The sequence below is a fragment of the Harmonia axyridis genome, chromosome 7 (assembly GCF_914767665.1).
Source record: "Harmonia axyridis chromosome 7, icHarAxyr1.1, whole genome shotgun sequence".
Taxonomy (NCBI): Eukaryota; Metazoa; Arthropoda; class Insecta; order Coleoptera; family Coccinellidae; genus Harmonia; species Harmonia axyridis.
Genome location: NC_059507.1, coordinates 3,970,797 through 3,993,398, shown reverse-complemented (window position 1 = coordinate 3,993,398; position 22,602 = coordinate 3,970,797). Strand labels below are relative to the sequence as shown.

Sequence of the window (22,602 nt, the reverse complement as noted above, 5' to 3'; positions counted from 1 at the left end):
GTGATGCAGTATTACCGAACTGCATTAAACGCAAACAAAAATTAGGGAATTGAGGATATCTATACTATTATTTTAGTCGAATAAATGCAAATATGTAAGAATATTCGATTTCGTAACAATAAGCATTTATTGAAAAAATTCGATTTAATCGGAAATAGACAAACATTAATATGACGCTAATACCAGATGCTTTCTAATATTCTTGTATAAACTCATAGTTCACCCGACAAAAAATGTTTGATTTACTTAATACAACTAAGTGTAACTAGCGCCCTCTATTGAAAATGCTAAATTAGAATCCGAATCGGAAATCCTTATGTCAAGAAAGGTAAAATTGCCAATTTTCCAATAGAAATTGTACAATAATTAAAACTTATTCCAAAAATCAGAACCCACATCTAATCTTTAAACACCCGGTATCTCGAAAACTACCAATATTTTTATGATCTAGAATCTACAATTTAGATATTGGAATTTCTAATAAATCACCCTGTATCAAATTGAATAAACGAATCATATCGAAGTACCTAAAACATTGAACCCAAGAAATCTTGTAATTAATTTAGAGATCATTACTCTCAGTTCAAAATAATTCGGATGGTTTCAAAATTAAGGAAAATGACCCCTTTGAACATATCAGTTCATAAACTCAGGAAACAATGAGTTCCGCAACTAGCAGGAGAGTATTCACTTCATTTGAACGCAATGCAATACATAACGTTCAATGGAAAAACAAATAAATTTCGTATATTTATTTGTCACATGAAAGATGAACTGGATATTTAAATCACCCCAATAAAAATCAGTTTATTTGTTAATCCCAAATCAAAGATCATATTTCAGATTATCTCCGGTTTACAGTCATATATCCATTCAAATTTGTTTCATCATTTGAGTGATTACGATTCAGAGCCATAAAATTAAGCCATATCACATCTTGCTTTCTGGTCATCTCAAAAATATAAAAATTTTGGAGGAGCAGTCAGTCAATCAGCAGTTGTGACCGAGCTCAAGATGAGATTAGCATTTTCATTCCTCTTACTCCTAGTAAGTATCCTAAAAATTTTCGAGGAAATATTTCTCATCATAGAATAGTAGTGTTGAATTTTTTTTTACTTCTATTCCTAAATGGTGCAGCTATTTTTTCGATGGTTCATATTTAATAAGAAACGGTTGAATTATTTTGATAATTCAAAGTAACTGCGTAAATTCATTATTTTCGGTGTATTGAACAATTTCGTGTAATTATTTTTTTTAAGTTTTGCTCGAATTTTCTCTGATCTTGTTGACGCAATCAACATTTTTGGAATAACTAATTTCTATCTATACGGAAATATGTTTTTTTTCTGATAAAACTCATAACAAATTTCTATGGTTCTGACGGCATCAAGAGGAATCTTGCGTGCTAGGTACTTAAAATTTGCCTTTCAAATATACATCGGATCTGATGTCACATTCAATTGTTATTTTACAATCAAATCCATATTCCATTTCGATTGAATCGATAATTTTGATATCAAAATGAAAATAAAATATTTACGGAACCCCTAGTCGGATTTTACCCAATAACGAACTCCACCCATTCGAGACCTGAAGCTAACCTAAAAACTTCAACTTCCTAATTTTCTCATTCGAGAATTATTGGACACATACTTGAATTTAACAGCATATTTGTCATCAGTGAGACGAATTTTATAGTTGTAGATCATTCCCGACTCAAAATACGAAAATAACAGACATAATAATAACAGCGACGTGTTTATAGAAAAATCTGTTCAGAGGTTTCTTCGAATAACCGAAATTTCGAGGCTGGAATATAAATATGTCATTATTCCTGAAGACAAAATTTCTACTTATTCTCAATGAACCAAAATCAATTTAAACATTGACAACATACATTACTTTTCCAGATTTTTAGTGGGATAAATGGAGAGGAAGAAGAGCAATTTATTTGCATCAAAGCAGGTCGATATGATAATCCATCAGATGACACTTGTAATTCATTCTATTTATGTTCCTTCACCTTGAATGGAGAACTTATACAAACCCAATACAGTTGTCCTGAGAAATCCTTATTCTTGCCCAAATCGGCAACGTGCTCCAAAAATTACACATGTCCAAGGGTCTCCAGAGCCACCCGAGATTTAGTTGAGATCGAAACTATCAATAACGTTCACTATCAATGTAGGACTAAAATCAGAGGGAACTATGAGTGTAAAAGAAGTGGAAAGTATGCAGACTTGACGGAATCATCCTGCAGAACCTATTACTTATGTTCTCTCCTGCAGAGTGGGAAGTATATGAAAACTAAGTACGAGTGTCCTGAAGGTACTTTGTTCGATCCTAGTTCACAGAAATGTCATACGAGTTACGAATGCCCGTGTCAAGGACAATGGCCCAGAAATAATGAGAATTCGAATAGCAACTCCTATCGAGAGGAAGAGAGAAGGGAACATATAGGATGGGCTGAACGTTATCAATGGACTGACCTATTCGAAAGATGGACAGAAAGGTATAGCTGGACTGAAATACCTAAAGAACGGACCACACGAAAACAGTCGTCAACTGTACAAAGTACAGTTTGGGCTGGTACTGACTCATGTTTAGAAGTGAAAAACCTTGATGTATTCAAATGCCAAGAAGAAGGAACGTTTCCAGATAAGAGAGATGCAACATGCACAGATTATTTCCTCTGTACGAAACTTTCCAATGGTGGATTTCTGAGAACAAAGTATAGTTGTCCTTATGGAACTACATACAATCCTCATCTACAAAGATGCAGCTTCAAATATGTATGTCCGTGCCAAATAGGAACAGTATCAACTTATCTCACAACTATTCCATCGAGAGCGACCACAAGACTGCCATCAACTACAACTACAACTACAGAAATTGTTTATTCTCCAACTCCATTGATTTGTGATATTCCAAACGAAGATTTTATATGTCACAAAAAAGGAAGATTTCCTGATAGAAGCGATTTGTCCTGTAATACCTATTTCCATTGTGAGGTTGATTCGAAAGGATTTAGCAGGAAGAGATATCGCTGCCCAAGATGTTTGACATTTGATCCTTCTTTAGAAAAATGCACAGACAACTATGTTTGTCCATGCACTTTCACGGAGGCACCAAAGAAAACCTCTGCAACCACCCAGTATACTTCAACCGCCAAATTGACAGGTACCACATCAGGAGCAGGTGCAAGTTCAACTAGCCCAAGCTCAGATCAGACGAATGGTTCCAAACAAACAACAGAAAACTCAATGAGTTCAACACAAGAGGGTAGTAGTACAACCAATGATTGTATCATCTCACCATTCAGTAAGCCATTCAGATGTTCTAAAAAGGGACGGTTCGCTGACAAAAGAGACCTTACCTGTTCATCATATTTCTTGTGCTCAGAACTCAACAATGGTACACTCATAAAAACGAAGTACAAGTGTCCTAAAAATTCATTCTTCGATCCATCCATCGGAAGATGTAGCAAGAAATACGACTGTCCTTGTTCGAATATACCTGCCTCAACCACCAAGAATCCATCAAGTTCTTCGGGATCAACTGGTAAATCATCTTCGAGCTCAAGTGGAAAAACAATAAATCCAACCGATGTTACAAAATCAACTGGTCAAGGATCAAATGGCACATCTTCCACAGGAAGAACTAAATCATCTTCCAGCTCAAAATCGACAGAGAGCTCAACTACCGAATCAGGCAGATCAAAATCGACCACTTCTTCTGGAGGCAGCAGTGGTACACCTTCAACAGGAAAGACTGGTACACCTTCTACAGGAAAAACTGGTACACCATCAACAGGAAAGACTGGTACACCTTCTACAGGAAAAACTGGTACACCATCAACAGGAAAGACTGGTACACCATCTACAGGAAGGACTGGTACACCATCAACAGAAAAGACTGGTACACCATCAACAGGAGAGACTGGTACACCATCAACAGGAAAGACTGGTAAACCATCAAAACGAACGACTGGTACACCTTCTACAGGAAGGACTGGTACACCATCAACAGGAAAGACTGGTACACCTTCAACAGGAAAGACTGGTACACCATCAACAGGGAAGACTGGTACACCTTCTACAGGAAAGACTGGTACACCTTCAACAGGAAAGACTGGTACACCTTCTACAGGTAAGACTGGTTCACCATCAACAGGAAAAACTGGTACACCTTCTACAGGAAAGACTGGTACACCATCAACAGGAAAGACTGGTACTCCATCTACAGAAAAGACTAGTACACCATCTACAGGAAGGACTGGTACACCATCGACAGGAAGGACTGGTACACCATCAACACGAAATACTGGTACACCATCAACAGGAAAGACTGGTACACCTTCTACAGGAAAGACTGGTACACCATCAACAGGAAAGACTGGTACACCTTCTACAGGAAAGACTGGTACACCTTCAACAGGAAAGACTGGTACACCTTCAACAGGAAAGACTGGTACACCTTCAACAGGAAAGACTGGTACACCATCAACAGGAAGAACTGGTACACCATCAACAGGAAAGACTGGTACACCATCAACAGAAAAGACTGGTACACCATCTACAGGAAAAACTAAACCAACAACTGAAAACCCAATGAGTTCAACACAAAAGGGTAGTAGTACAACGAATGATTGTATCATCTCACCATTCAGTAAGCCATTCAGATGTTCTAGAAAGGGGCGTTTCGCTAACAAAAGAGACCTTACCTGTTCATCATATTTCTTATGCTCAGAACTCAACAATGGTACACTAATAAAAACGAAGTATAAGTGTCCTAAAAATTCATTCTTCGATCCATCTATTGGAAGATGTAGCAAGAAATACGACTGTCCTTGTTCAAATATACCTGCATCAACCACCAAGAATCCATCAAGTACTTCTTCGGGATCAACTGGTAAATCATCTCCTACCTCAGAATCGACAGAGCACTCAACTACCGAATCAGGCAGATCAAAATCGACCACTTCTTCTGGAGGCAGCAGCGGAACACCTTCAACAGGAAAGACTGGTACACCTTCTACAGGAAAGACTGGTACACCTTCTACAGAAAAGATTGGTACACCTTCTACAGGAAAGACTGGTACACCATCAACAGGAAAAACTGGAACACCATCAACAGGAAAGACTGGTACACCATCAACAGAAAAGACTGGTACACCATCAACAGGAAAGACTGGTACACCATCAACAGGAAAAACTGGAACACCATCAACAGGAAAGACTGGTACACCATCAACAGGAAATACTGGAACACCATCAACAGGAAAGAGTGGTACACCATCAACAGGAAAAACTAAACCAACAACTGAAAACCCAATGAGTTCAACACAAAAGGGTAGTAGTACAACAAATGATTGTATCATCTCACCATTCAGTAAGCCATTCAGATGTTCTAGAAAGGGACGGTTCGCTAACAAAAGAGACCTTACCTGTTCATCATATTTCTTATGCTCAGAACTCAACAATGGTACACTCATAAAAACGAAGTATAAGTGCCCTAAAAATTCATTTTTCGATCCATCTATTGGAAGATGTAGCAAGAAATACGACTGTCCTTGTTCGAATATACCTGCATCAACCACCAAGAATCCATCAAGCACTTCTTCGGGATCAACTGGTAAATCATCTTCTACCTCAGAATCGACAGAGAACTCAACTACCGAATCAGGCAGATCAAAATCGACCACTTCTTCTGGAGGCAGCAGTGGTACACCTTCAACAGGAAAGACTGGTACACCCTCAACAGGAAAGACTGGTACACCATCAACAGGAAAAACTAAACCAACAACTGAAAACCCAATGAGTTCAACACAAAAGGGTAGTAGTACAACAAATGATTGTATCATCTCACCATTCAGTAGGCCATTCAGATGTTCTAGAAAGGGGCGGTTCTCTAACAAAAGAGACCTTACCTGTTCATCATATTTCTTATGCTCAGAACTCAACAATGGTACACTCATAAAAACGAAGTATAAGTGCCCTAAAAATTCATTCTTCGATCCATCTATTGGAAGATGCAGCAAGAAATACGACTGTCCTTGTTCGAATATACCTGCATCAACCACCAAGAATCCATCAAGCACTTCTTCGGGATCAACTGGTAAATCATCTTCTACCTCAGAATCGACAGAGAACTCAACTACCGAATCAGGCGCATCAAAATCGACCACTTCTTCTGGAGGCAGCAGTGGTACACCTTCAACAGGAAAGACTGGTACACCATCAACAGGAAAAACTAAACCAACAACTGAAAACCCAATGAGTTCAACACAAAAGGGTAGTAGTACAACAAATGATTGTATCATCTCACCATTCAGTAGGCCATTCAGATGTTCTAGAAAGGGGCGGTTCTCTAACAAAAGAGACCTTACCTGTTCATCATATTTCTTATGCTCAGAACTCAACAATGGTACACTCATAAAAACGAAGTATAAGTGCCCTAAAAATTCATTCTTCGATCCATCTATTGGAAGATGTAGCAAGAAATACGACTGTCCTTGTTCGAATATACCTGCATCAACCACCAAGAATCCATCAAGCACTTCTTCGGGATCAACTGGTAAATCATCTTCTACCTCAGAATCGACAGAGAACTCAACTACCGAATCAGGCACATCAAAATCGACCACTTCTTCTGGAGGCAGCAGCAGTACACCTTCAACAGGAAAGACTGGTACACCATCAACAGGAAAAACTAAACCAACAACTGAAAACCCAATGAGTTCAACACAAAAGGGTAGTAGTACAACAAATGATTGTATCATCTCACCATTCAGTAGGCCATTCAGATGTTCTAGAAAGGGGCGGTTCTCTAACAAAAGAGACCTTACCTGTTCATCATATTTCTTATGCTCAGAACTCAACAATGGTACACTCATAAAAACGAAGTATAAGTGCCCTAAAAATTCATTCTTCGATCCATCTATTGGAAGATGTAGCAAGAAATACGACTGTCCTTGTTCGAATATACCTGCATCAACCACCAAGAATCCATCAAGCACTTCCTCGGGATCAACTGGTAAATCATCTTCTACCTCAGAATCGACAGAGAATTCAACTACCGAATCAGGCACATCAAAATCGACCACTTCTTCTGGAGGCAGCAGCGGTACACCTTCAACAGGAAAGACTGGTACACCTTCTACAGGAAAGACTGGTACACCATCAACAGAAAAGACTGGTACACCATCAACAGGAAAGACTGGTACACCATCAACAGGAAAAACTGGAACACCATCAACAGGAAAGACTGGTACACCATCAACAGGAAAGACTGGTACAACATCAACAGGAAAGACTGGTACACCATCAACAGGAAAGACTGGTACAACATCAACAGGAAAGACTGGTACACCATCAACAGGAAAAACTAAACCAACAACTGAAAACCCAATGAGTTCAACACAAAAGGGTAGTAGTACAACGAATGATTGTATCATCTCACCATTCAGTAAGCCATTCAGATGTTCTAGAAAGGGACGGTTCGCTAACAAAAGAGACCTTACCTGTTCATCATATTTCTTATGCTCAGAACTCAACAATGGTACACTCATAAAAACCAACTATGAGTGCCCTAAAAATTCATTCTTCGATCCATCTATTGAAAGATGTAGCAAGAAATACGACTGTCCTTGTTCGAATAAACCTGCATCAACCACCAAGAATCCATCAAGTACTTCTTCGGGATCAACTGGTAAATCATCTTCTAACTCAGAATCGACAGAGAACTCAACTACCGAATCAGGCACATCAAAATCGACCACTTCTTCTGGAGGCAGCAGCGGTACACCTTCAACAGGACAGACTGGTACACCATCAACAGAAAAGACTGGTACACCATCAACAGGAAAGACTGGTACAACATCAACAGGAAAAACTGGAACACCATCAACAGGAAAGACTGGGACACCATCAACAGGAAAAACTGGAACACCATCAACAGGAAAGACTGGTACACCATCAACAGGAAAGACTGGTACAACATCAACAGGAAAGACTGGTACACCATCAACAGGAAAAACTAAACCAACAACTGAAAACCCAATGAGTTCAACACAAAAGGGTAGTAGTACAACGAATGATTGTATCATCTCACCATTCAGTAAGCCATTCAGATGTTCTAGAAAGGGACGGTTCGCTAACAAAAGAGACCTTACCTGTTCTTCATATTTCTTATGCTCAGAACTCAACAATGGTACACTCATAAAAACGAAGTATAAGTGTCCTAAAAATTCATTATTCGATCCATCTATTGGAAGATGTAGCAAGAAATACGACTGTCCTTGTTCGAATATACCTGCATCAACCACCAAGAATCCATCAAGTACTTCTTCGGGATCAACTGGTAAATCATCTTCCACCTCAGAATCGACAGAGCACTCAACTACCGAATCAGGCAGATCAAAATCGACAACTTCTTCTGGAGGCAGCAGCGGTACACCTTCAACAGGAAAGACTGGTACACCTTCTACAGGAAAGACTGCTACACCTTCTACAGGAAAGACGGGATCACCTTCAACAGGAAAGACTGGTACACCATCAACAGGAAAAACTGGTACACCATCAACAGGAAAAACTGGTACACCATCAACAGGAAAGACTGGTACACCATCAACAGGAAAGACTGGTACACCATCTACAGGAAAAACTAAACCAACAACTGAAAACCCAATGAGTTCAACACAAAAGGGTAGTAGTACAACAAATGATTGTATCATCTCACCATTCAGTAAGCCATTCAGATGTTCTAAAAAGGGACGGTTTGCTAACAAAAGAGACCCCACCTGTTCATCATATTTCTTATGCTCAGAACTCAACAATGGTACACTCATAAAAACCAAGTATGAGTGCCCTAAAAATTCATTCTTCGATCCATCAATAGGAAGATGTAGCAAGAAATACGACTGTCCTTGTTCGAATATACCTGCATCAACCACCAAGAATCCATCAAGTACTTCTTCGGGATCAACTGGTAAATCATCTTCTACCTCAGAATCGACAGAGAACTCAACTACCGAATCAGGCAGATCAAAATCGACCACTTCTTCTGGAAGCAGCAGTGGTACACCTTCAACAGGAAAGACTGGTTCACCATCAACAGGAAAAACTAAACCAACAACTGAAAACCCAATGAGTTCAACACAAAAGGGTAGTAGTACAACAAATGATTGTATCATCTCACCATTCAGTAAGCCATTCAGATGTTCTAGAAAGGGACGGTTCGCTAACAAAAGAGACCTTACCTGTTCATCATATTTCTTATGCTCAGAACTCAACAATGGTACACTCATAGAAACGAAGTATAAGTGCCCTAAAAATTCATTCTTCGATCCATCTATTGGAAGATGTAGCAAGAAATACGACTGTCCTTGTTCGAATAAACCTGCATCAACCACCAAGAATCCATCAAGTACTTCTTCGGGATCAACTGGTAAATCATCTTCTACCTCAGAATCGACAGAGAACTCAACTACCGAATCAGGCAGATCAAAATCGACCACTTCTTCTGGAGGCAGCAGCGGTACACCTTCAACAGGAAAGACTGGTACACCTTCTACAGGAAAGACTGATACACCTTCTACAGGAAAGACTGGTCCACCATCAACAGGAAAAACTGGAACACCATCAACAGGAAAGACTGGTACACCATCAACAGGAAAGACTGGTACACCCTCAACAGGAAAGACTGGTACACCCTCAACAGGAAAGACTGGTACACCATCAACAGGAAAGACTGGTACACCATCAACAGGAAAAACTAAACCAACAACAGAAAACCCAATGAGTTCAACACAAAAGGGTAGTAGTACAACAAATGATTGTATCATTTCACCATTCAGTAGGCCATTCAGATGTTCTAAAAAGGGGCGGTTCGCGAACAAAAGAGACCTTACCTGTTCATCATATTTCTTATGCTCAGAACTCAACAATGGTACACTCATAAAAACCAAGTATGAGTGCCCTAAAAATTCATTCTTCGATCCATCAATAGGAAGATGTAGCAAGAAATACGACTGTCCTTGTTCGAATATACCTGCATCAACCACCAAGAATCCATCAAGTACTTCTTCGGGATCAACTGGTAAATCATCTTCTACCTCAGAATCGACAGAGAACTCAACTACCGAATCAGGCAGATCAAAATCGACCACTTCTTCTGGAAGCAGCAGTGGTACACCTTCAACAGGAAAGACTGGTTCACCATCAACAGGAAAAACTGGTACACCATCAACAGGAAAGACTGGTTCACCATCTACAGGAAAGACTGGTACACCATCAACAGCAAAGACTGGTACACCATCTACAGGAAAAACTGAACCAACAACTGAAAACCCAATGAGTTCAACACAAAAGGGTAGTAGTACAACAAATGATTGTATCATCCCACCATCCAGTAAGCCATTCAAATGTTCTAAAAAGGGGCGGTTCGCTGACAAAAGAGATCTCACCTGTTCATCTTATTTCTTGTGCGCAGAACTCAATAATAGTACTTTCATAAAAATTCATCGTCGTTGCCCAAGAAATTCCTTCTTCGATCCTTCAGTCAGTAAATGTAGTGAGGAATATGAATGTCCATGTTCTATAACATCTTCCACTACTCCAAATGCTTCCTCTTCGACCCCATCAAATCCAACTCAACAACCTACCTCCAGCAGCAGTTCGGAACCCACCGGCCCTGGTTGTCCAAATCTTCTTCCAAATTATAAGTTTGTCTGCGAAGAAAAAGGAAGATTTCCAGATCTGCTAGATCTGAGCTGCTCCTCATATTTCCTCTGTACTCAACTACCTGATGGCACATTCGTCCAAGCAAAATACAGGTGTGGTAACGGATTGAGTTTCAATCCATCAACCCAAACTTGCAGCTCATTCTATAAATGTCCATGCAGTGTCACAACCTCACCGACATCATCTTCTCAAATTTCTAGCCTATCAACAAAAATTCCCGATTTCTGCCAACCAACTGCTGAATTTGTCTGTACGTCTGTCGGTAGATTCCCAAAACCAGGAGATGTATCTTGCTGTACGTACTATTCTTGCAGCAAATCCACTAATGGAACAATAATTCAGACGGAATTCAGTTGCCCTGAAGGATCTAGTTTCGATCCAGTATTCAGGACTTGTTCAGATAGTTACACATGTCCTTGTCATGTTACTGAATCACCAGAATACTTTAGTACTTCATCAGATAACTGCTTGATTCCAACAGAAGAATTTGTATGCAGTTCTGGAGGAAGATTCCCCAATAGACAGGACGTATCCTGTTGCAATTACTTCTTATGCAGCGACTTGGGTAATGGCACATTCATCAAAACTGAGTACAATTGTCCTAAAGGGAAGTCATTCGATCCCGAACTCAAAAGATGCAGCAGTTCTTATATATGTCCTTGCAGCATAACCGAAAATCCAGAAACAGAAGCTCCAACTGTACCAACAACGAGATCTCCAACTCCAGAGATTATTACCCAGCCTCCTGGATGTGATTTATCTCCTCTCAATCCAGAACATGTTTGCACATCTCGAGGTCGTTTCAAGGATAACAAAGATATAACTTGTTCAAACTACTTTTTATGTTCGAAACTGAGAAATGGTACATACATCAGGACTTTGTACACTTGTCCACGATTCTCATATTTTGATCCATCTATTGGTATGTGTACGACAACATACAAATGCCCGTGCATAAGTAACTTTACTACTCCAACAAGAAGTACTGGAAGAATAACTAAAATACCCGGAACCAGAGCACCTTGGCATATCAACACCAAAAAAACAACGCCAGCAACTAAACCAAATGAATGTATTTCGGTTGATCCTGCATCAGGGGAAATCATTTGTTCAGATGAAGGAAAGTTCTTGAATCCATTAGATACCAAGTGTACTTCTTACATACATTGTGTTAAGAAGGCTTCTGTGCTAGTTAAGACTGTAGTTAATTGTGAAGGCATGACAGCGTTCGATGTTAAGTTACAAAAATGTTCATCAAATGCCGTTTGTATATTATGTACTTAACCTCTAGGTTGAAATTTTATGTATAACTGATTGATACGAATAAACGATTGAATACGATTTCCTCTGTGATTTACAATTTCCATACTGTATATCATTTGTACACGAAACATTACCAGTCTCATTAACACCTTCTAAGGCACCGAATCATTTTATCTTGAAATGAAAATATTTGTTTTGCGAATATTACACAGATTTATTCTTATCTTGGATCACATTTTATACTGAAAAATCAGTAAGAAAAATTGACATAGTGGTAGGCTGAGATGAATTTCATATTGTTTATTGCACTTCTAGTGAGTATATTTCTTCAAACTCTTAAATATATGTATTTGTCAATAGTCAAATTGAAAATTCGTGGGATGTATTCGATATATTGATCAAAAATACCTAACAATCTAAAGTAAATATTCGATTGGTCTTATGAAATGCATTATTTAGAGAAGGAAACATATTTCAACAATACTTGTCTTGTAGAAGAAGTTATATGAAATAATTCATTTCAACTCAAAGAATTCGAATAAATGGAGAAATACCTATCCTATCGAACTAGAATTTAGATAAATTGCAAAATAACAAAACTGATATTCATGAGTATCGTATTATTGAAGATCAATTTTTTTTTAGATATTCGCATTAATTCAAAGCTCCAATTCAAGTTGTACAGAAGAAGGAATTTTCAATAATCCCAATGATGATTCTTGCAGAACCTACATATTTTGTTTTCGCCTGTCCGGTGATAATATGTTCCTACAAAAACTGTACACTTGTCCTGATGGCACCTTTTTTGACATGAGCATGAAAACCTGCTTGAAAAACAACAATTGTAATCTTCCAACACTTCCTACAACAACTATAGCAACAACAAAACAGCCAGAAACATTGGAATGTACAGCACAAGGACGATTTCCTGACGAGAATGATGCAACATGTACTCGTTATTCTTTCTGTTATTACCTTCCTACCAGGACGTACATAAAAATGGATTATATATGCCCGATAGGTACAAAATTCGATCCAAAACTGCAAACTTGTAGTTCTGCATTCAAATGTAATATCAGTACCACAACAGTTACAATTTCACCAACGACAACAGTTCAGGAAAGCTACAGCTGTACTAAACAAGGCAGGTTTGTCGTTGAAAATGATAGTACTTGCCGATTATACCACTATTGTCTTTATTTACCTAATAGAAGTTACGCAGAGTACACATACCAGTGTCCAAGTACCCTTAAATTCGACCCAACTACTCAAAGCTGTAGCATAAATTATTCTTGTCCAAAATCTACTGTTACTCCAACAACACAAAAAAATACCTTCATTTGTCCTTCATCTGGTAGATTTCCTGATGATGCAGATGCATCCTGCAAGACTTACTTCTATTGCGTTCAGCTACCAAATGGAGATATAGCATATCAAACTTATCAATGCCCTGAGAATTTGAAATTCGATCCAGGATCACAAACATGCAGTGATTCTTACAAATGTCCAAGTAAGGGTGGTACCACACCTCACGTCGATACTACAACTTTCTCTGTACTCACCACACCGTTTGAAGAAGAAACAACTGCTTCATATAGTGTGCCTTCATCTTCTGATATTCCAGATATTGTTTCCACATATTCAGTCACAGATGATTCTTCTGATACCACAATAACCACTGACAATAACAGCGAATATACAGATGCCTCGACTAGTAATTCTAATGTGACATCAGATTCTATGACAGAGATTTGCGAATCTGTTGGTAGATTTGCAGATTCGTCTAGCGAGACTTTTGAATCTTACTTTTTGTGTGCAATGGGTCCAAATGGTAAATTGATAAATTTCAAATATAAATGTGGTGCCAACGAATTTTTCGATCCTGAACTGAAGCAATGTTCATCTTCCTATAAATGTCAAAGTGGAGTCTCAACGAACTTCCCTGAATTTTCTACTTCAAATGATATGTTGAAATATTAACTTTTTCTATAATAGAACAATGTATTTCTAAGTATATAGAGGAGATTAACGATAGAATTATTTATGAAATCAAGAATGTGGTGATATGATCGATACATCAATAAATTTCTAGTTTTCCTTCACATGTCTATATATTCTCCGTTGAGAGAGAAAATAATAACAAATATGTAGAATTGCAGTGCTTGTTATTCTCTCAAATAAATATTTAGTGATCTAGGTAATAAGTGAGATTTATTATGATTGCTTTGAAATATTTTTAATCCCTGTTGTTGCATATTATATTTGAGTTATTCTAGCCCTCTTAAGATATCTAGTTCAAGATTAAAACAAACCTTTTTTTCGAAAGATATGAAGAATAGGAGATATATTCAATATATCATAAAAAGTTGAATAAATTCCGTTGAGTAACAACTCTCAGATTTTTCACACGTTTGACTTATGTCAATAAGAAATTGATTTGTCAAGTGAAACTACATGGTCCAAAATTTTGTCAGATATTTGCTCCAATGAATCTCCCTATTTCCGAGAATTATTATTCTATGAAGGGTTACATGAACAAAGTGATATTTTATTTATCAACTGCCATTATTATTTTCCTCTGTCTGGATGAAGCTGAGTGTGAAACCCAATCAATTTGGTATCCTGTCTGGTACACAAAAGATCTTGGTACTGGTGCTGATCAAAAAGTCAAGGTTGGTTCGAGAACCATCCAAATTCCAGTGACGTCAACTGATACTCCAGTTCACGTAAATTTGAACACTGATGCTTCAGAGCGGCCCCTGTACAGATTCCCTAACAAAGTCAATTTCATGGCCTTGAACAACCGGCAATGTCTTCTGAAGATTCCGTTCAGACATGGCAGAAAAAGAAACGAAAGGAAATTCATTGCAATAACTGATGGCGTATTTCCCCACCCTCAGAACAATGAACGTTTTGTGGTTTGTCATAAGAAGAGAAACGGAGAGGTAGATTGCGTTGAAGTCAAATGTTTGAAAGGAACCTATTTCGACCCAGTTCTGAGAAAGTGTCGTTATAAAAAAAGGAGTGTTGCAAGAATGAATAATCCCACTAAGGCGACAGAAAAATATGAGATGGAAAAAAATAAGGAATGAAAATTTCATTATTGATATTTTATCGTTCGGAATTCAGTATTCTGAATTTTATATAGAACATAATTTCAACTCGAATGTTTGTATATTTTTATTGTGTATATATATTTTTATGGTGAAATGAGTTATTTATTCTTGTTGAAAAGTATAGTTTATTATTTTCACTAGCACAGCTAGGAGGGGCCCTTTTTAATATTATATTATCTTGTGCATCTCAAAAACTGGTCATAACAAAGCCAATACTGTTTGACATCATAAAGGGTGTTTTTTTTAGAGCTATAGAACTTTAAATTGCAATAAAACAACGATGGATTATTCGATTGACATGAATTTTCGATGACTTTTTCTAACATTTGTGGCCGTATATCGGCAATAACACGGCGAATGTTGTCTTCCAAATGGTCAAGGGTTTGTGGCTTATCCGCATAGACCAATGACTTTACATAGCCCTACAGAAAGTTATCTAGCGGTGTTGAATCACAAGATCTTGGAGGCCAATTCACAGGTCCAAAACGTGAAATTAGGCGATCACCAAACGTGTCTTTCAATGAATCGATTGTGGCACGAGCTGTGTGACATGTTGCGCCGTCTTGTTGGAACCACAGCTCCTGGACATCATGGTTGTTCAATTCAGGAATGAAAAAGTTAGTAATCATGGCTCTATACCGATCACCATTGACTGTAACGTTCTGGCCATCATCGTTTTTGAAGGAGTACGGACCAATGATTCCACTAGCCCATAAAGCGCACCAAACAATCAGTTTTTCTGGATGTAACGGTGTTTCGACATACACTTGAGGATTAGCTTCACTCCAAATGCGGCAATTTTGTTTGTTGACGTAGCCATTCAACCAGAAGTGTGCTTCATCGCTAAACAAAATTCGCTTATGAAAATCGGGAACAACGGCAATCTAATTTTGGGCCAAATTGCACTATTTGCAAGCGTTGTTCAGGCGTGAGTCTATTCATGATGAATTGCGAAACCAAACTGAGAATGAATCACTTGACAGCTGTTAAATCGGTCGCTATCTTGAACAGTAATGCCAACTTAAAGTTATATATCTAAAAAAAAACACCTGTTAGTAGTGTACTTGAGCTAAGGGTTATGACAAAAAAGTTTTTTACTTTAAAGAAATGCAATTTTTCACCTTTGGCTCCCTGTATCTCGAAAACTAGTACTGGGTTGGACCCACAAACTCTCTTGGTCAGGAAGTCATATTCAACGTAATACGAAAAATTCAGAAATATCAACAGTTGACAATTTTTCCATTAGGCTACTGCCTGATCCTTTGTGTGAAGATCGGGATTCTGTCTGTGTCGTTTTCCAAAGACATAATTTGAGAATTACTTGTGAATTTCAGTTTGAATTCATGTTGTAGGTACATGGGAAAGTAAAAGTTCCTAAAAACACGTCAGATTTTCCTGGAATCTCTTTGTTCCCATCAAAAAAAGCCTTAATCATTTCAATAGAAATAACTTGCGTAAATTGGCCATCTGTGAAATGTGAATCACGCATCACGAAATCAACACTTCTGAGATATGAATAATCATTTGAAATGCATAGGTGGAACAGAGAGAGAGAAGGTATTCTTCCATAGAAGAGGAAACTGCAACAATAAAGATTTCGTATATTTAATGAATGTGTATGTTTGGTCAAACAGAAATTCTTATCTGTAGCACCTTTATCTGAAGGTAATTATTAAGTTTGCACTTCTCGGCTAGCTAGTGAGGAGTTGCGTTAGACAGTTTTTTTTTCTGATAAAATCTACTACGAGTTGCAGAGATGTGTAAGTTTTTCAGGAATAAAGTGAAATCGTCTTATGGGTAAGCACATTATTTCATTCATTAGAATACTTCAAAGGTTAATAATGAAACTTTTTAAGTCTACTCAATTAATGCATCTACCTAAGATCTAGAAATCATAGAAGATCATTCAAGAAATGTTGTTCATTATGCCTTTGTGAAGAACCAAATGGAATTCAGTTCTGAAAATTGGCATGAGGTGGTTTTGTCTGATGATCTTTTTTGCTAACGTATTTTTATTGATGGCTGTATCTGAAATTGAGGATAAATTTCTCTGGAATTAATTTTGATCAATATGTATAATATATGGAATATTGTAAACATGTCTAGGATAACCTTTAGTATAGTACTTTGAATTGCGATGTACCTTACTAGTCATCGATTTTATGAAAAAATTAATTTGCCAAAGCCATCTCTTGTTATGTTACGAAAATATTCAATAGATTTCTTTTTTGTTTTGTTTCAGAGTGAATACGATGCAAGATTCAACTCAAACTAAACCAAGCGTTTCCGTAATACCTGGTTTAGACCAAAGTAAAGTAGATACCCCATCTGAAACCTATAAAAAAGTAACTAAGTACACTTGTAATAAGTAAACCTAACCTCGAATGTACCAAATGGCCTACTGAACTAAGAATTCAGAAATTAATTTAATTTGGATCAGTATTACTTAGAGGAATTTCGAATGAACTGTTATCTCCTAATGTTTTGTATGATTTTGAATATTAAATGATTCATAATATCATGGTTCAATTTTTTATAGGTATCAACTTTTTCGAACCGGAACTGGAAGAAATATAAGATGTGATTCGAAACTCTAGAGTTTCGTTGAATTTGAGTTGTCCAAGTTCATAATCTTCTCGCGTGAACACCCTGTATAGTTTTGGTCCGAACCGCAAATAGTCTCATTCGAAAATTAAAAACTTTTTCTATAGAAATTTAAAAAAGAAAAAGTTAGTCCTCGTCACCAGCATTTTTTTTTATAAGAATCCCATCAACTCATGAACTGTTGAGTTGAGTCATCAAATAAGCTATCTAATGATGCAATAATATACTGGGTGTGCCATTTAAGAAAAGAAGAGTTGTAGCGATCTGACAATATTTTCGAGAGGAAGATAAATAACTCAAACCAAAAAATGCAAATTTACAGCTCAAAATTATAATTGATTTTTCATTAACGTCGAATGGGCCATCGCGGTGAATCACACTGTATATATCTACTAGCGGACCCGACAGACGTTGTCCTGTACACACGTCTTTAATTTCATACTTTTTTTAATGAGCTGAAACAATCTGGACCGCTTTGATGAAAATTATTATTGAAAAGTTATTACTTTGTTAAATAAATAACAGCATCGTAAATGAAAACTTTAACTCATTTTAATGAAAGGTGAAAAAGCTTGCACTCAAAACATTTTATAACATATATATTTATTTTTTTTAATTTACAAAAACTTAATTTATCGTAATGCCATTGGATGTACAATATTTTTAGTTAGTCCATGAGGAGTATAAACAAACAAACTCGATGGTTTTCCAACTCTGGAACACGCAACGTACAATTGGCCGTGAGAAAAACACGGATTTTCTATGTCTAAGCCACAAAATGTCATCGTTTGACATTCCAAAATCAACAACTCCTCATAAATAAGAAATTAATTGAAAAAACATTTTCCAGTAGACCAAACTGTAAATCTAAACCATTCTCGAATCTCCACGAACACACACAAAAAATTTCATCAAAATTGGTCCAGTCGTTTAGGAGGAGTTCAGTCACATACACACGCACACAAGAAATATATATATTAAGATATATTTGGCTTGGATCAAAACTAAAATGAATCAGTCTCAAAAACCAAAGCTGAAATGAAAGTCTGTTGGCAGTTTTAGTAACAGTTGTTGAATTTCCGGCACCAATTTTTTTTTTCATTTCGTTTTCCTGTGTAATGAATTCGCAACGTTAAATTCTTAAACCATCGTGAAATATTCAGACGAAGTATCGCACTCTCCATTTGAAATCATAATGCTTTTACCTTCGCTGTTCATTACAAATACATACGTTACGAATTTTGCATGCATTCTCCTATACTGGCTCCAAAATGTAATTTCACTTATTCAGGAAAGCCGCCTTCGATAAATTCCATCCAAGGATGTGAATACTAATTCCATCATATATATATCTAGACTCGATTTAAAAAATTCACAACGTACTGCAGGAATGGTAAGTTCAATAGATGATACCCAATTCGAGTATTGTAAGTTAATTTCAAATGATTGAGAAAGTGTTTGTCAACGGAATAAGCAAATAATGACAAAGAGAAACTGTCCATTACCGCCCATAATGTAAACATTGGGGAAATGAACTCGAGAAATGTTGAAATGGTCCTTGATTTCGAAAAGAAGGTTTTATCGTGTACATATTGTTGTAATCGGTCAGTGATCAGATCTTTGATACGATGAAAGTCTTTGATTAGTAGGTGAATTCCTCAAGAAAATAGAAGACGTTCATTTCCGCGTGAAGTTAGGAGATAAAATCAGGGCAATCACTCACTGAGATCTGTGAGATAACTTAAACATTAAGGTTGACGAAATTTTCTCAAGTTGGTAATACTGAACAAAGATGAAAAAATCTGAGAATTTTCACGTCCAGTTTCATTGACTCACAATAATAGTAATATAATAACAGGCCAATAGAAAAGTCCCTGGTCTATCATAGTAAAACAAATTTTTTTTGGCAAAATTCAACTTTATTATTCAACATAGTGGCCTTCAAGGGCGATCCAGCGATTATAACGATTTTTCAACTTTTCCATACCATTTTTTTTTGTACGATTTGTCTTTCGCTTCAAAATAGGCCTCAGTGTCGGCGAATACTTCTTCATTAGCGCTAAATTTCTTTCCAGGGAGCATTCTTTTGAGGTCTGAGAACAGGAAAAACTCGCTGGGGGCCAGATCTGGCGAATACGGTGGATGCAGAAGCAATTCGAACCCCAATTCATGCAATTTTGCCATTGTTTTCGTTGATTTGTCACACGGCGCATTGTCTTGATGTAACACCACCTTTTTTCTTCAAATGGGACCGTTTTTTAACGATTTCATCCTTTAAACGATCCAATAACGCTATATAATAATCGCTGTTGATGGTCTGGCCGTTTTGGAGCTAATCAAGGAATATTATACCTTGCGCATCCCAGAATACTGATGCCATAACCTTGCCAGCTGACTGTTGAGTTTTTCCTCGCTTTGGATTCGGTTCATCTTGTGCAGTCCACTCAACTGACTGTCGATTGGACTCCGGAGTGAAATAATGGAGCCATGTTTCATCCATTGTCACATATCGACGCAAAAATTTAGGCTTATTGCACTTAAACAGCTTCAAACACTGCTCGATCAACTTCACTTTACGGCCATTCAAAATTATTTTGTGAACTTTTCAATTGGCCTAATAATATAATATGATAGTCATACTTCTCTAGAATTATTTAGATATATTCAGGGTTAGTCTTAATGTTGTAGGTACGTGACGTTCAATCATAGATTCTCTCACAAAATAAAATACTCCTCTCATTCGCCATTTTTTCAAATTCGAATCAGATGAAAAGATACAAATACATTTATTGTATAATCAACGAGGGTCATTTAATGTAAGTAAAATATAATGTATGTAAAAGTAATGTACAGTGAAATAATGTATGTTTTCATAATACAAAAAATATATTGAAGCAAACTCTACCTTACGTTGATAACTTCCATCTATGAAAAATAATGATCTCAAGACCAATTGTGAAGAAGCTAAGAAGAACTCCGCTCACAAGAATGACTATCGGTCCTTTTAGATGATCCATTGTCAACTTCCCATGTTCAGCTAAATCGATAGCTTTGTGTTTTTTGTTATATTTCGATAAGATGTAGGCAACAAAACCATGGTCTCTCAAACGATTATTAAATTTAATCATTATATCAGCAAAGGGATTGCCTTTCTGTATATAACTTCCATATAACGGCTTCAAGAAACGTGGATATATCGGTTGAATAATATTGTGACCTTTTTCGTCAAGGTATTCCTCAAAGTCATACTTCAAATTCTCAATCGACATCAGTAGAGCCAAATCCTTGCGTGTTTTCATTCTGTTCACGCAATAACTAATAGTTTCACATTCTGTATTGTGTACCTTAAAGTAATCTCTGACTTTGGCGGATGTACCTTCGAAAGCAGGTAATCTCCATTCTGCAAAAGAAACATATAGCTTATGGTCCACTATATCTTCCAAGCTATTGATACTATCTTCGAAAAACTCAGGACCTAGAAGCAAACTTGTGAATCCTGTTTTGTAAATCATATTGAAGGCTAGCGTGGTGAGTAAAATTGTTACCATCAGTGATTTCTGAGCTAAGTATTCAACACTTTTTACGCTTCCTTGCTCTAGGAATAATTGAATAGTGAAGATGATATTCCGGATATTATAAGTCCACATAGTCTTAACTTCTTCTATGCTGTAACAACGTTTTTGTTTATTAACTTTAGCTCTTCTACCTATATAAGAAAGTAAAGCAGTTATTGATATTGTTAATAACCAAGTCAGCCATATCCTTAGTGAGAATACTCTAATTAAGTATTTCCATTTGGGAACTTTCGAAGGACTTGGCACAAACCAAACAAGTTCATCATCGTTTATAGGAAATATGAAGTCCAGCAAACCATCATCGCCAAGTATGGGTGAGAGTACTAAATCACAATAGTCATTTGCTAGCCAATCCTCAACAACTTCTAGGGAAAGATCTTCTGCAGACACTTTGCGGTCAATTCTGGAGATGTTATATTTTTCAAGGGCCATATCAGCAACATCGAATCCTAAGCCACTATTTTTGGTGCAATTCGGACACACTGTGTATAAGGAATAAGGAGGTACACTTTCATCGATGAAACATATTGTGAATCCTTCCTGCCTCCATTTTTGTAGATAATGTTGCACACTATCAGAGACCATCAAATTATCAATATTATACATAAGATGTTGTCTTGAGTTCTTAGAGTCAGAAGTGCAATCTTCACAACATTGTTCTTCTGTTATAACATCCACATACGTTACGAAATACCTGGTTAGTATGTCGGCGTAGTTGTTGGATCTATTATCTGTCAATATAATGAATTTGGCGTTGGGATTATAAGTTAAACTTCCTCCAAGTGTCCTCAGAACTATTTCTAAAGTAGTGCTGGTTAGATTCAAAACATAAACCTCTGGTTTTACCAACCGGTAAGTATCAACCTGCATTCCTCTGTCAACTTCACTTATGTATACAGGAAAATTTAACTGATATCTTAAGGAAATATTCACCAATACTACATTTTTCGTTTTATTTACTATAAGAGTGTTGAGAATCAACACAAGTGACAACTGGTTTTGTGTTCCAAAAACATTGACATACATTTCAAACAGAACCCAATGAAAATTACATATGTAAGAAGGGGGAAAGCAAATATTTATCATTGTTTACTTTAGGGGTATGAACACCCCAATATTGAAGAATGGTCTTTCTTCTAGATTAAATGTCTACTTTCGGTAATTGTTTCTACTCTTATTGAACTCCGTATAATGTATTTTATTTGACACGAAAATAATTAATAGCGTATTTTGATATATCGTCGTTCCTTATGGCAGCGAATTCATTAGGGGAACTTCGAAATAAATTATCAATTATTTTTT

General features: G+C 37.0%; 2 protein-coding genes and 1 long non-coding RNA gene across 3 annotated transcripts; all 3 read left to right on the top strand.

Annotated features, from left to right (window-relative positions):
* The first annotated feature begins 893 nt into the window (after positions 1 to 893).
* LOC123685225 (mucin-5AC-like) lies at positions 894 to 12,083 on the top strand. Its single transcript, XM_045624844.1, has 2 exons — positions 894 to 1,047; positions 1,911 to 12,083. Exons 1-2 carry the CDS (start codon positions 1,015 to 1,017, stop codon positions 12,024 to 12,026), a joined length of 10,149 nt encoding a protein of 3,382 aa, XP_045480800.1. The 5' UTR covers positions 894 to 1,014; the 3' UTR covers positions 12,027 to 12,083.
* Positions 12,084 to 12,155: 72 nt separating this feature from the next.
* On the top strand, positions 12,156 to 15,215 carry LOC123685224. The gene is made up of 2 exons (XM_045624842.1): positions 12,156 to 12,319; positions 12,651 to 15,215. The coding sequence occupies exons 1-2, from the start codon at positions 12,290 to 12,292 to the stop codon at positions 13,983 to 13,985; spliced, it is 1,365 nt and encodes a 454-aa protein (XP_045480798.1). The 5' UTR covers positions 12,156 to 12,289; the 3' UTR covers positions 13,986 to 15,215.
* Positions 15,216 to 16,320: 1,105 nt separating this feature from the next.
* Positions 16,321 to 17,639, top strand: LOC123684321. The gene is made up of 2 exons (XR_006748131.1): positions 16,321 to 16,918; positions 17,364 to 17,639. It is a non-coding gene; the product is annotated as an uncharacterized LOC123684321 (long non-coding RNA).
* Positions 17,640 to 22,602: the final 4,963 nt, after the last annotated feature.